Source organism: Cavia porcellus, unplaced genomic scaffold (assembly GCF_034190915.1).
Source record: "Cavia porcellus strain 051 isolate PalLab524CR breed Dunkin Hartley unplaced genomic scaffold, mCavPor4.1 scaffold_7, whole genome shotgun sequence".
In the NCBI taxonomy this organism is placed as follows: domain Eukaryota; kingdom Metazoa; phylum Chordata; class Mammalia; order Rodentia; family Caviidae; genus Cavia; species Cavia porcellus.
In genome coordinates this window covers 29,495,900-29,509,295 of record NW_026947490.1, presented here as the reverse complement: position 1 = coordinate 29,509,295, position 13,396 = coordinate 29,495,900, and the positions used below count along the sequence as shown (strand labels likewise).

Here is a 13,396-nt window from a genome sequence, read left to right as displayed (position 1 = left end):
ATCCTCTTGACATCCTTTATGTTGTCCCCTTCTTTTTCACTAATTCCTATCAATCTTATGTTATTTTTCTTTGCATCATCTTGCAGTTGTTGAATTGTTATTTCCTGATTCCTTGTTATTTTTAAAAGATCTTTCCTTTCCTGTTCACTAGCTACAATCCTGTCTTCAAGGTCTGAAATTCTATCTTCACTTTCGTTGAGGTGGTTTTTACAGCTTTCAGTGGAGTTTTTTATTTCCTATATATCTCTGTGCATCTGCTTTATATATTCTGTTTGTTTCTTATATTGCTCATCTAGGGATTCTATCTTTTTGTTTAGTTCCTCCAATTTTTAACTGTGTTTTCTTTAGACATATTCAGAATCTCTTTCATTTCTTTTATCATTTCTTCTTTTACCTGGGAGATTATTTCAAGTTTGAATTCCTTTAAAGCTTCCTGGAGTTGTTTGTTTATTTCCATAGCTATTATGTCCAATATTTGAGGTGTATGGCATATATTTTCTTCTATATTCATCGCTCCTAGTGTTTCTTGAGATAGGCTGGCGGTTTGAGGTTGTAATTTGGTCTTTCGTTTTGTCATTTTCCTATATTTCTGTGTTTCAAGTGTTATTTGAAAGCTTCCTCAGGGTCTGTTGGAAATCCACTTCTATGTTCCCAGCTCCTGGGACTCTGGCACCCAGTTCCCCCAGGCTGCTGGGCCTCTAGAACCAGTGGCCCTCTTCTGCCTGTTTAGAACTGTGTAGTTCCAGATAAGCTGGGCTCCAGGGACACTGTGCGCCCACCTGCTTGCTGGAAACTCCACAGTTCTCCGAGTGCAGCTGGAATGGGGAGGCGGATGTAGATACCTCAGACCCACTTAGCTACTTCACTGCACCCAGAAGCCTGGAGGGTCCCGAACAACCTGGGCTTGGGGCAGAGTGCACTGGACACTTACCGCAGGCCACAGGGCTTCCGGAACTGGTGATGCTCGCCTGCTTGCTGAGATATCCACAGTCCTCCAGAAACATGAGGAGGCGGATACAGGCACCCCAGATCCTCTCTGCACACAGACGGTGCGAGAGACCCAAATAGGCTGAGCTCCAGGGATAGTGTGCGCCCGCCTGCTTGCTGGAAACTCCACAGTTCTCCAAGCGCAGCCGGAATGGGGAGGCAGATGTAGATCAGTGGCAGTCTTTTAAATCACAATCCCTGTAGTTAGGACAAGTGTTACAAAAGAAGAATAAGGAAACTGTCATTATTAAAATCAGTGAAATTCTCAGGCTGTAAGGTATTTCCTGTACAGGGAGGAGGTTTCTCCTCAAAGACCTTGCTTTCTACAATAGCCAGGGCAGCAGCCTTTCTGGTTCTAGGAGGAAAAGGAAGGTCTGGAAGTGGGATTCGGGATGTCCTCATACTGAGCAGTGTGTGATATCAGCTTGGTCTGTTGGTAGCTCCACAAAAACCACCAGCTGTTCTGACTTCTGCAGTAAGTGTCATGCTCTAAGACCATGAGAGCACTCATGCCATCTAAGACATATCATTCTTCCCAAGTTCCCCGGCGCCGCTGCCCAGAAAAGAAACAGAGTCACCATTAATGCTTTGCTAGCACTTGCTATTAACAGAGCAGCTGGACGTCCATCAGCATGGCAGGATTCATGCAATGTCTTCACTCACAAGCATTCACAGCTGGAACTATGAGCCTTATTTTGAGCCTAGACACATGTCCGTGAATTGCTGCTGAGCCAACTCTATCAAGATATTTCACAGGCTGGTCTTGATCTTCCAAAGGCCAGCACCCAATCTAGCTGAGATTCTTGACAATTGATTATGTGAATGGGATACATTTCCACCTTATTGGTGGGTTCAGTTTTTCCTCGTTTTGCTTAATCCAGGGCTGGCCAAATCTGTGAGTTTTATTCAGAAGCCTGAGGGCATGGAGCAGTGATCTTTGTAAAGTGCCTTTCAACTGGAAAGCTGGAATAATTCCAGCAAGTAGTTCTTCTTAATGCCTGTCTCATAACAGAGAACGCACAACTAAAAATAGATTCTTGTTCCTTCAGTGCTCCAAAACCTTTAAGAGTTTTCTATGCCTGCCTCACTTTTAAGATTTGATTCTTTAACTTGATTCTATAATGAAGCATTTCTAATTTATCTGAAGATGCTTGCTGACTTAAACCACTGCAGCTTTTCAGGCCCTTTGGACAAGCTTCTATTCATGTCCTTTAGCTTTGATTTTAGGATGATAATTGGAGCCAGTGTGGAGCAGCAAATATCCTACAGATATGTTCATGACTTCCACTGGCCTCCAGCTCAGAGCCATCCCAGGAATGAGTCTGGAGAGCAGACTCCATCCCATTCGCTGTCATCAATCCTAAGATTGCCAGTATCCATTACAAATGTAGTATCCTTCCCTCCAACTGTAAATTTAAAGAAGATAACAGTTAGGAGCCACAGAAGCCCAGGAGACTATCCCAGGATTCATACTTGACAGCATAGGAAAGTTTTCAGGGTTGGCAAGTACGTCATTTTGCTCAGTGTCACTGCAAAAGCAGGAATTCTTAACCTTTCCTGGTCCTTAGCAACGCTGACACAACTGGGAGGTAGCTGGGGGTGCATAGGAAGGAAAGGAAAGGAAGAGGAAGGGCTGGTGAAAGAAGGGAGAGGATGACACAGGGAGACAAGGACATTGTTTTCTCCCAGAAACACAGCACTGGTAGAAACGTAACATTGCATATAGAGCAGCTTCTCTTCTCCTCCTGATGTGCTTTTGTGGGATGGGAGTAGACACTGTCTTGCACTCTGTAAAATGGTTCACAGTATCCCTAGTTTCTATTCACCAGATGCCAGCAGCAATCACTGCCCCAAGTTATGACAGTCAAAAACATCTTTAGATATTTCTAGATGCACCTTGGGGGACATAATCCCTGCAGGATGAGAAAACTCCTCTAGGGCAGTGTTCACTATGTAAGTCAGAGCATATCACGGCTCCCCTCTCTCAGCCTCACCTAGAAGAGCATTTGTGATTTAACCCTGGTCTCCACTCCTATGTCTTCTACTGCTCTTCTCGCAGTTCTTGCCTTCCCACATCAGGACCTTTAAACTTGCTGGGAATCCTCTGCCAGAAGCATTTTCTATAATTACCTTCTTGTCTTCCCGCTGTCAGATTTACCGGTTACCTCCTCGGGCACAAAAATAGTCTATTACTACTTGCCTCTCCATGGTTCTTTTTATTTATGTATTTTTATCACTGTCTGAAATTATCTGTTTTCTTGTCAGTCTTCCCTACCAGAAAGTGTGTCATGGGGCAGAAGCTTTTGATGATTTTGTTTATCTCAGTACTCTGCACAAAGTAGGTGCTTGGTAAATGTAGAATAAGTAAATGCTAAGCCCTTGGGCGGAGGGTGCTGGAGACCCAGAGATGCGCCACACATGAGATCGGCCCTCGCAGGACTCCTAAGCTGGTGAGCAGAGACCTGGACACAGCGTCCAATTCTGCTGACTAGCAATGTGACACAAAAGACACCGGGCACCAGGAGAGCTCAGACAGAGTGCAGGAGACTGAAGGGCTTGTAAGAGCACTCCCTGACAGAGAGGAGGGCGAGGGACGTGGCACAGGGAACAGTTGTGATGCCTTGTGAAGGATGGGCAGGATTTCACCTTGCACACACATGTGCTCTGAAACGGTGATTAGAGATGGTCAGGGAGTGAACACCTGGCTGAAGCTGAGGCCCACAGGGTAACTCCTGGTGATGGTCAGAGAGAGAGGAAACTAGTCAGTTCTGCCAGTGAGGCATGAAAGCTGCCCTGACAAAATATATCTGATTAAACACAGTTGTGTTTAAACTATTTTTAAAAAGTTAGAGCCTGCGATTCCAGTACAAAAAAATGTTAAGAGTCTAGTGTGGTGGTACACACCGGTAATTCCAGCACTGAAGAGGCTGAGACAGAAGAATCACCATGAGTTGGAGGCCAGTTTGAACTATATAGGAGTTCAAAGCCAGCCTGAACTGCATAATGAGACCCTTTTCTCAAAAAAGACACACACACAAAGTAGGCTAGTTTTGTCTAGCGACCACAATTTACTAATTTCCTGTGTGTATTATTGGGAGCCTCAAAAATAAAAACAAGTCCAAAAATATAAACAAGTCATAGGTACTGATTATCTGTAGAGAGGTAGGTTATCAATTGAATGTGATCAAGAGTAGAACACAGACATGTAATTGGACCCCAGCACAAGCCACAAAGGAATTTCTAATTTTCTAGTAGTCATAGTAAAATGAAACATAAAATCAAAGTAATAGTATGTTTACTTCTCTCATATATCCAAGTTATTATTTCAAGATATAACCAGGGAAACAAAGTGCCCATCAACTGATCAATGGATAAAGAGGATGTGGAGGGTTTTTACAACATGGAGTACTACTCTGACATAAAGGAGGATAAACATGAAACATTTGTAGGAAAATTGATGCACCTTGAGTCCAGCCTCTTTAGGTGAAATAAATCACTGCCCACATAAATATCCCATTTTGCCTCCTGGGTATGAGAAACCCAAAAAAGTGTAAATAAGGATCAAAATGTATAATAGGTATTGTGAAATAGGAAGAAAATACTAAAATTGGGAGGAGAACAAAGAAGAGGAGGAAAAATGAAAAGAAAGGGAAAGCTTAAAAAAAAAAAGGAAAACATGAAGACAGACCCTTTGCAAAGAGGGAGGGAAGGAGACTTTGAAGCAAGGGTAGGGGCATGGGGGAAAAGCAAGTTGTATCATGTACATGGATAAATTCTCTCCGATGGATATGAACATTATGTATATCTAAAATGTACCAATAAAATCCGATGGAATAAAAAAGATGTAACCGGAGTTTAAAATCTCAATCAGTATTTTACATACTAAGCTTTCAAAAGCCAGTATATAGTTTACACTCTGAGCACATCTAGAACTGAAGTGGCAGTTTCAGCTGGTCAGTAGTTACATGTGGTATGTGGCCAGCATGCGGAAGGATTTAGAAGAGAAACATTGGTAACCTAGAAATTGTAGTGACCAACCACAGCTCTAGATGTTTCTAGGGGAAAGGATGGTGAGAGTTAGAAAATTAAAGAGAGGAAAGCGGAGGTCAGGTGGAGCCCTCTCTCCTGATGGGAGGAAAGGAACTGCTTAACCACTCACTGTAGCACACTTATTTATATACTCAGAAGGAGGATGTCAACTTCAACCCCACTGCCTAGCAACTTGTCTGCCTGGCTGACCTGGACCCTTGCAGGCAATAGAGCTGGAACAGCTTGTTTACATCACTTGCTTTGGGCTCTGTGTTTTCAGGGCTGACCTTGCTTTAGCCACACACGTGATCCATCTCCAGCTTCAACGGCTCCCAACAAGAAATGACTTGGCATACTTGTCAGATTAGTAGAATATTGTGAACAGTGATTGGATCTTAGTGTGATAAATCAGTTATTGATTGTATAACTAGATATTGATAACACATCATTGTGATGTTTTTGTTCTTTACAGTACATGCAGATGTATTAAAGAACTCTGATGCTAAAATTTTTTAAAAGCCAAAAATCTTGCAAATATGTGTGTGTGTGTGTATGTGTGTGTATGCTACTCTATATAGGATAATTTAACATTATAAAAGGGGCAATGAAACCACCAGTTTGTAGATAAAAATAGTAGTATATTGTTACATCTGATATGTTATATGCCATCAAAATTATAACATTAAGAAAATCTCTGTAACTTTGTGACACAATTGTATGAAAATAAAAATTTCTGAAAAAGTGGAGTCATTTAATTTAATGATTAGTTCCATAACTATTACAGCACATTTTATCATAATTAAAATTATGAAGGCTATTAATGGACATATAAATAGACCAGAATGGAAATAGAACCAAAGTTCCTTATTGGAATCAAGGAAAGGTGGTGTTGTGGACACTGGGGAAAACTGTTCTCCATAACTGTCAAGGATGGCAATTCTGTGCAGAGCCCTCTGTTGACATGCATGCCAAGTATTTTATGAGTGGTTTTCTCAAAAACCTCAGTGTTCGGGTTTAATTGCAGTGTTGGCAGTTTGTGAGAAACAAGTGGGCTTTGGTACTCAGTCTCTAAAGGTTCACCATCACTAATAAAAGGTAACTGGGTGCACAACTGGGAAGAATGAAGCTGGATCCCTGCCTGATGCTCAACATGAAAGTAAACTCCAGAGAAATGACACATGTAAAATGTAGAACCGCTAAAGAACCACAAAAAAATCTAATGGGAAGGTTTGACATATGATGACCCAAAACCCAGAAAACATTAATAAGAACTATATAAATAAAAACGCATAGAAAAACAACACAAAAACGTAAGTGAAAAATGTATATTTGGATAAAAACGAAAAATGAGAAACAAAGATGCTCACAAGTACCAAAAACATAATAGCAAGATTAAAAGAATAAAGACCAGATTACTCTATAAGGTTGTCTCAGACACAAGATTATCCATGTCCTTCATCAGCCATAATAGAAATACAAATTAAATTCCTAATGAAATATGTTTTCAATTATCAGATTGGCCGCCATCAGTACAATAAAAACCCATGCAGATCCACTAGTGAATAGAGGCTGGGATTGTGTCTAGGGGTGGGACTGCTGGGTTGTGAAGTGAATTTTCACATTTGGCAGAAAATTGCAAATAATTTTCCATAGTAAGTACTATTTTACACCCTCCCAGAAGCACAAGAACTTTTCTCTGCTTGCTCAATCCTCTCGTCCACACTTGGTATTGTCGGGGTGGTTGGCACACCGCTGGTGGAGGAAGTAAACAAGCATTGCTCGGATGACTTAGGACCCCGAGCTCTGTCCGGAGTTACTGAAGCCTGCGCACTGTTACGCTAAGTTGAGAAGACTTCACCTTCTCATTTCAGAGGCAGCTGCAATGCAGGGACATCACGGCAGAAGGGTGAGACGGAGCGAAGCTGCTCACTTCATGGCAGCCAGGAGGAAAGCCCTTGAAAGATGAGCCCTGCGAAGGCTCACACTCACGGACACTCCTCCTCCAGCCTGGCCTCACCTGACAGCACACTGAGCCATGAACACCAGTGGCTTTGATAGCTTACAGAATCTGTGTCTATGTAAATATACGATATTTTCTGGACTGGGTCTCCTGCAGCTTTACCTGCATTAACCCATCTCCAAGGAATTCCCACAGGCTATATGTCCATAAACTGAGAGTAACCCTTTAACTGGAAGAGAAAACCAAAGAATTCAGGACTGAGGGGATCAAACACATAAGAGAAAAAGAAATTCCTAGGTCATGGTGAAGAGAGCCAGCAAGACAAGCCTGAGTGTCAAGCGCCAAGAAAGTAGCAGGGCTGCAGTCCATCAAGCCAGAAAAGTGTCAGAAGTTGACAGCCAGCCTCCCACCTAACTGCCTGCCTGCTTCACCACCAGCCTTCCTGCCTGCCGACCTATGATACTGAGCCAGTCATTGCATGCTGTGCCTCAGGCTTCTCTTCTGTAAAAGGGATCTGTTGTCAGGGTTAGAACTGGGCAGGATGCCCAGAACAGGATACAGGATCCTCACAGTGAGTGTTCGCAATCACTGCCATTGTGGCTGTTAGCTAATAAGTCAGTCAGTCCATGAGGAGGATGTCCACACGTCTGGAGGAAAGCTGACAACCCAACGAATAGCTAACCCATGCAGTTACCCACCCCAGGGGGAAACAAGATTGCGCAGTGGAGGAATTTGTTACAGCATATTTGGGCCGTGGGACCAGTCATGGAAATAGCAAGGAAGATGAATGTGACCAGAAGCAGACCCGCTTCTTAGTGGGACGGGCATGAAAAGTGCACTTGGGATGGGCAAGAGAGCCGGGGTAGGAGCGTGGGAAAGAGGGGTAACCCGAAATCCAGGAGCCCAAGAGGCAGCAAAATGAGCACATCATTAAAACACTGGGAGGTGTGGGGTGACGTCCCACTGGTCCACGCTAGTGACAGGATGTGGAACAGCTGAGGAACAGCGAGTCCAGGATCTGCTCTCTCCTGAGTCCAAGTCCACCTTCAAGTTCTAGAAAGCAAACCTGCGGCACCCCCTGCCTACCTCACATAGTCCAACCTGTGCCTCTGGACCCACAAGCTGGAACCTCTGGGGTAGAATTGTACCTGCAGGCTCCTCTCTCACTGGTGGGTCCTCAGGAGCTAGAACCTGAGTGAGCATAGAGGCTCCAGCCAGAGCTGCTGAGGAGGGGCAGGCTGCACTGGGAAGGGAAGTCCTGCAGCTTCAATGATAAGGCCTGAACCAGGAGACCCCACAAGGGAACCAGGAAGCCCCAGAAAGACAGTGATCTTGCCATCACCCAACATTTGCCCCATATGCATTTTTGAAGGGTGCAAGGTAGAGGTCACAGTGTAGACACTGCCACATAGAGCTCAGAAGAGTAAACCAGTCATCTTCAGTCATTTTTGCCTAAAAAATGATGACTTTTTGTTTTGTTTTTTGAGACATGGTCTTGCTATGTAATTCAGGCTGCCCTTGAGCTCACAGGATAGCTCAGGCTTAAATTCACAGCAGTCCTCCTGCCTCAGCCTCCTGAGTTCTGAGAGGACAAGCAAGCGTGCACCACCACATCTGGCTAAAATAATGGCTTTCTATGGTTTGATGTAATACTTTAAAATAGAAGCAATTGTCACCTTTGTAATATGAAATTCTCTTTAAAAGACATGTCTCTGAATTCTGCTAGGTTTTTTGTTTACTTTTTAAAAATTCTAGCTGCATAACACATGGTTTTGTGTGCAAGAGGAAAGGAGAGAGAGGATGAGCAGGGGAAGTGAAGGGAGGAGAGGAAAAAGGAGAAAAGGATAGAAATTCATAGTGTGAAAATCCTCCACAAATACAGCATATGTGGAAATACCTTCATTCCACACCAAAAGTGTGCATGCATCTGATAGGTCACACAGGTAATGCACCCTATAGATGTGAGGAATGTAGGTCTTCATTCAGAATTGATTACCCTCCAAAAAATTTCACAAAATACAAAATCCCAGTGAATGCCATGAATGTGGAAAAACTGTTTTCCTGATGTCATCTCTCTTCAGGCATCAGAACACATACTAGAGAAAACCGTACCAACACAGTGAATGTTACAAAAGCTTTTCCCAGTGCTCTACCCTCATGTACATCAGACTGAGGAGAGACAGTACGTTTGCAATGTGTGTGAGAGAGTAGTCAGTGTTTAGCTGGGTGTGGTGGTACCTGCCTACAATTCCTAGCACTGGGCAGGCTGAAGCCAGCAGATCTCCATGAGTTCAAGGCCAGCCTACACTATATAGCAAGACTCTTGTCTCAAAAAGGAGGAGGAGGAGGAGGAGGGGAGGAACAAGAGGAAGAAATCAATGTTTGGTTTGCACCACAGAATCCATTCAAGGAATAAGTGCTATTATGTGTGTTGCATTTGGGTGGGTCTTGTCCAGAAGGCACACTTGAGTGTATACTGAAGTTGCTCTACCAGAGAGAAAGCTTACAGTGTCATAATTACGGGAAATCCAAACGGTGACATAATTGTGGAAATCCTTCACAAGTCACAACTCAGTATATATCAGCAAAGCCACACAGGAGAGAAACTTTATGATTGTGGTGACTGTGAGAAAGCCTTACCTAAAGGTTCCACCTCATTATGCACACTGGAGAAAGACACTGCATGGTGGGTGTAGGAAACCGCTAGACGTCAACACGCAGGGTGTACCAGTGCTGACCTCACTGTGCGAGGAAAGTGTGTCCACCTCGGTGTGCCCAGCAGGGCAGGAGAGGCCTCCTGCTCACAGGACCGACCCAGCCTCTCAGTCCATCGTGTTCCTAGGTCCCACCCCAGGCTGCACAAATGCTGACAGCCTCGGGGGCTCCAGGTCTGCTCAGCAGGAACCCATTTTCACACTGCAGAGAAAAGGGGAGGGAAGTCAGCAGGGAGGGAGAAGACGGGCTGGTCCCTAAGTGGGGATAAGCTGGGGAGTCTCTCCCGCCTGCAGCTCCACCCCCGAGGAGGCGCCGCTCTTCCTGTGGGGCCTCCTGTGAGGCTCCCGGCTCTGGGTTCCTCAGAGCAGAGATCCCAGGAGCCGACTCCCAGGGCGGGATGCAGCTCCATCCGGACTTGCTGCTGCTGCTGCCTCTGCAGGCGCTGCTGCTGCTGCTCTGGGCGCAGGAAGGGGCGAGCCTACAGGGTTACTACCTGGACGTGAATAGGTCGGTGACGGTACAGAAGGGCCTGTGTGTCCATGTGCCCTGCAAGTTTACATACCGATCTGAAGATGGGACTGGATTGGGCCCGGTTTACGGCTACTGGTACCAGTACCTGGACGGGTTAGGACGCTGGGCTTTTCCAGTGGCCACGAATGAACCAAATCGACAGGTGTGGGAGGAAACCAGGGGTCGATTCCTCCTCACTGGGGACCCCGAGGACAACAATTGCTCCCTGGACATCAGATATGCCAAGAAGAGAGACGAGGGGTCGTTTTACTTTCGGCTGGAGAAAGGAAACACACGCTATAGTTATACAGATTACCTAATGTCTGTGCGGGTGACGGGTAAGGCCGGCTCGGGCAGCAGCCGGAGGGGAAGTCACAAGGCTGTGGTGGAGCTGGGATGGACCAGCCCTGGGGACCAGGGGCTGAGCATCGGGGCTGCGGGAGGAGCTCAGGCAGGACCCAAGCTGCCTCAAGGCCACGCCTCAGAACCTGGTCCTCAAACCCTCTGTCCCCTCTACTCGCCAGCCCTGACCCACCGCCCGGACATCCTCATCCCGGGGACCCTGGTGTCCGGCCGCCCCAGCAACCTGACCTGCTCTGCGTCCTGGGCCTGTGAGCAGGGGACACCCCCCATGTTCTTCTGGGTGGGGACCTCTGTGTCCCACCTGCACCCCACAGTCACCAGCTCCCCAGCGCTCACCCTCACGCCCAGGCCCCAGGACCACCGCACCAACCTCACCTGTCAGGTGACTCTGCCCGGGGTCAGTGTGACCAGGAGGACGACGGTGCACCTCAGCGTGTCCTGTGAGAGCGGGGCGGAGACGGCGGGGCAGCCGCGGGAGGGGGGATCCCTGGGGGCTGAAGAGCCGCTGGGTCGGGACTGGGGGCTGAGTCCTGGGGTGCGGGTGGGGCAGGATCAGGAGGGTGCGGCCTCCAGCCCTCCCCACCTCTGCAGCTCCTGGGGACAGGGACGATGCAGCCCTCAGCCTCACCGCTGACCGCCCTGCTGTGTCTCCTTGCCCCAGACCCCCCACAGAACCTGACTGTAACCATCGTGGCCCGGGGAGCCAGCTCAGGTACGGGCCTCCCTGCAGCTGGGGTGGGTGGCACGGGGCCTCTTCAGCCCCGCCAGGGCCTGGACCTCCTTCCCGGGATGCAGGCGGGCTGTGCTGAGCACAGGCTGTCCCGTGTCCCCCCGCCGCGAGGGTCAGGGAGCTCACGAGGTGTCATCAGCAACGTGGCCCTGGTTCTCGGTGGCTGTGGTGCCCACTGCCCAGATGAAACTGCTTCCCTGGGCTTCTCCCACCAGTGGACAGTCCTGGGGCTGACTTCACTGTGCAACAGAAATGCCGAAAGGAATCACTAGACCTGCTTTCAGAAGCGTGTGTGTGTGTGTGTGTGTGTGTGTGTGTGTGTGTGTGTGTGTGAATAGATTCCTCACAAGCAAGGTAGCTGATTTTGTTTCTCTCATCTTGAGAGGGAGGGAAAGCTGGTCTCCCCATGTTGGTGTCCCCAGCACCCCTATTCTCTACTCTCTTCTTTCTATAGGCTTCTTTTTATCGGCAATGGCCAATCGTATCTCTTTTGTTTCTGGAACTACCTTTTATATTCCTTGCTCAGATTTTCAGAGTGATTTCATTTTTTATTATCTTTGTCCTACAAAGCTCTTTCCAAGCTAAAGAAATTGTCATGAATTTGACACTTCGCTGCTTGCCTTTTTTCTTGGTGTTCAGTACTTTTGCAAATGAACGGGGACCCGTTCTGTTTGCAGTCACATTGCTAACCTCATCTGTGGCTGCTGACTTGCCCACCCAAGTTTATAAACACGAGCGCTTCCCACCTGCCCTCCTGTGGCCTCCGGTTCCACCCCACATCTGGCCTCGCACACGTTTTCTCCATGTAACCCTGCCGATCCTTTTGCTCTTCCTTGGATGTTCTCAGACTTTGGCTGTCCTCGAACACTCCATTCCTCCTTCTGGAAATCCCTTCCACCCCTCATCATCACTTGACCTTGAAGCTTGACCTCCATACATTCCTCAGGGTGTGACGTGCTAGATGAAGGCCAGGAGTCTCCTGCATGAATCTGGCTTCTGAGCTTTCCCCTCCCTCCGCCCCCCCCCCCTCAGTGCATGCAGCAGGCAGCTGGTGACCTGGCTGGGCCTCCTGTGAAGTCCCAGATCCTCCCTCTATCCTGCCTGGGACTGAGCCTTCAGGTTGTGAGCCAGGCCTCAGGCTCGCACTCACTCCCTGCTCTGCTGATCACACTGGCACCCGTTCCTCCCTCTTTGTCTCTGTGCCTGAATCCACCTCTTTCAGTCCACCACTTGGTCTCCTTTTTTAGCCTTTTGTTTAATGGCTTCATCACTCTAACACTTTGCATCTTCTCTACAGCTCCCACAGCCCTGGAGAACGGCTCGTCTCTTCCGGTCCTGGAGGGCCAAGCTCTGCGCCTGCTCTGTGCGGTTGACAGCTACCCCCCAGCCATGCTGACCTGGTCCTGGGGGAACCTGATTCTGTGTCCTTCTGAGCCAGCGAACCCTGGGGTGCTGGAGCTGACTCCAGAGCACTTCAAGGGTGAAGGAGAACTTACCTGCAGAGCACAGAACTCCCTGGGCTCCCGGCACATCTCCCTGAGCCTGCCCTGGCAGGGTGAGTGTGCAGGGGCAGCTTCCAGGCTCTAGGCTGGGGGGATCTGCAGCTCTCTGGTCTCTGGGTGAACAGTCCCTGTGGCTCAGCGGGGCAGCACAGTGTGCTGTGCTCACCTCAAGACAGATACAGGATCCAAATGTACCTCTTGGGCTTGGGGCTGAGGAACTTCTGATTGTGCCCAGACAGTCAGAATATGGGGTGGGGAGCTCTGGGCTGATGTGGCCCCACACAGAGGAATGAGGAAGGTCTAGGAGGTTCATATTAAGTGCTAATATGAGACTGAGATTGTGATTTTCCAGGGAAATCTTGCTTACCCACTTTCCTTCAGGAAAATCAGCGCCCATGGCAGACGTGGTGCTGGTGACCATTGTAGAGATAGCTGTCAAGATCCTGCTTCTCGGGCTCTGCCTCATCTTCCTCAGGTGAGCACTGCCCAGGGATGGAGAAGACGTGTGGTAAGAACAACATGCCCACCGCTGAACCCCAGATTCCCAGTGCTGGGAGATGTAAAGAGTTCTAGGGGACCTGGGTCCAGGCCAGGGCAGAG

General features: G+C 47.7%; 1 protein-coding gene and 1 long non-coding RNA gene across 7 annotated transcripts in view; one reads left to right on the top strand and one right to left on the bottom strand.

Moving 5' to 3' along the window:
- Positions 1–6,323: 6,323 nt before the first annotated feature.
- On the bottom strand, positions 6,324–13,329 carry LOC134476907 (uncharacterized). Its single transcript, XR_010048707.1, has 3 exons — positions 13,164–13,329; positions 10,940–11,533; positions 6,324–10,478 (listed from the first exon to the last, which is right to left on the bottom strand). It is a non-coding gene; the product is annotated as an uncharacterized LOC134476907 (long non-coding RNA).
- Positions 10,089–13,396, top strand: part of LOC100712901 (sialic acid-binding Ig-like lectin 13) — a 28,426-nt gene continuing 25,118 nt past the window's right edge. For 5 of the 6 annotated variants that reach the window (XM_063253228.1, XM_063253230.1, XM_023563163.2 and 2 more), the window contains exons 1-4: positions 10,089–11,004; positions 11,226–11,276; positions 12,592–12,849; positions 13,178–13,271. In XM_063253228.1, the coding sequence (XP_063109298.1) occupies positions 10,089–11,004; positions 11,226–11,276; positions 12,592–12,849; positions 13,178–13,271 (1,319 nt within the window). The remainder of the gene's footprint in view (positions 11,005–11,225; positions 11,277–12,591; positions 12,850–13,177; positions 13,272–13,396) is intronic. The other variant, XM_063253229.1, reaches the window with a different exon arrangement.